Source organism: Emiliania huxleyi (assembly GCF_000372725.1).
Source record: "Emiliania huxleyi CCMP1516 unplaced genomic scaffold EMIHUscaffold_9331, whole genome shotgun sequence".
Lineage (NCBI taxonomy): Eukaryota > Haptophyta > Isochrysidales > Noelaerhabdaceae > Emiliania > Emiliania huxleyi.
This window is the reverse complement of record NW_005195062.1, coordinates 1-1,187: the sequence shown is the minus strand read 5'-3', so window position 1 is coordinate 1,187 and position 1,187 is coordinate 1. Positions and strand designations below refer to the sequence as shown.

The following is a 1,187-nucleotide window of genomic DNA, read 5'->3' as shown; positions in this document are numbered from 1 at the left end:
GCATCGCATGCACGTGCCACAAACCTCCGATCGCCGCGCCGGCTAGCGTTCCGGGTTTCAAAATTCTTTCTTTCACCTGTGTCGAGCCTGTGTGCTGTGAGAGAGAGTTTTCTTGTTTAAATTCTTTCTTTTCCCCGCCTTCCCTAAAAGTCATTTCTTTCTTTTTTCTGCGACTGGAATGGGTTGTTTTTGGCAAGAAATGATCAAACCATTAGTCCTGGATTCGAAAAGGAAGGAGGAAGGCGTGTCGCCATCAAGCTCAAGACTTAGGCTGTATCCATGTTTCCTCGTTTCCTTTCCGTGTTTCTCCACAGCACCCTCTCGTTTCCTCTCTAGTTTCCCGAGGAAACTCCGTGGAAATCAGCTGGTTTGGGCCCAAAATCAGCCAAAGCGGCAAAATGTGCGCCAAGCCCTCGCGGGGCTACATCACCGAACGCAAGGTCCAGGCCCGCGGCGCCACGCCGACGTGACTGACTGATGAGACATGAGTGCTGATGGATGATCTCCGACAACCCAAAACCAAAATGCAAATGCGGAGTGGCCCACTTTGGCGTGCAGATCCTGCGTCTCTCACTGCCCGAACAACAGAGACGGGTACCGCCGCAGGTCCCAGAGAAACCTCATAACAAGGCTGTGAACTCCGGCGCCGGGTCAGTCCCGCTCGTCCAATGCCTTCCATGCCTCCTCTCCTGCTCTGCCTCACCTTCGCAGCCCTCCCGGAGCTCGCCGCCGCCGCCGACGAGCCCGTGCGAGACAGCCGCTCGCCGCCCCAGATTCTCCTGTCTCCAGCACAGTGCCAGGCCTGGGGCACAGTGGCCAACGCGTCGGGTGGGCTCGGCGCCGTATGCGCTGCGTGCTCGCGCCCGGGCGAGGGCGGCGATGCGCCGCCATCGGCCGCACCGCCGCCGGTCCAAGCCTCTGACTGCGCCCTCCGTGGCCTGAGTGTCTCCGGCACCGATCTCCAGCCGCCCTTTGACGCGGCAAAGCGCCGGTATGCGGCGACGGTGCACACCTCGCAGCCGATGCTGCTGGCGGAGAGCGGCGCGGATTGCCGGCTGCAGGTCACCTGCTGGGACCGGCTCGCTCCCGAGGCGCCTCCGATCCCGCCCGCGCTCGACACCGGCGTCCCGCGCTTTGCGCTCCCTCTGCCGGGCGAGACTGCGAGTAGCGCCTGCGAGGTGGCCCTG

The 1,187-nt window shown here is 62.1% G+C and overlaps 1 protein-coding gene across 1 annotated transcript; it reads left to right on the top strand.

Annotated features, from left to right (window-relative positions):
- Positions 1-668: 668 nt before the first annotated feature.
- Positions 669-1,178, top strand: EMIHUDRAFT_125357 (hypothetical protein; the record flags this gene model as incomplete). Its single annotated transcript, XM_005756984.1, has 1 exon — positions 669-1,178. A coding segment is annotated over one exon (510 nt), but the record flags the coding sequence as incomplete, so codon positions are not given.
- Positions 1,179-1,187: the final 9 nt, after the last annotated feature.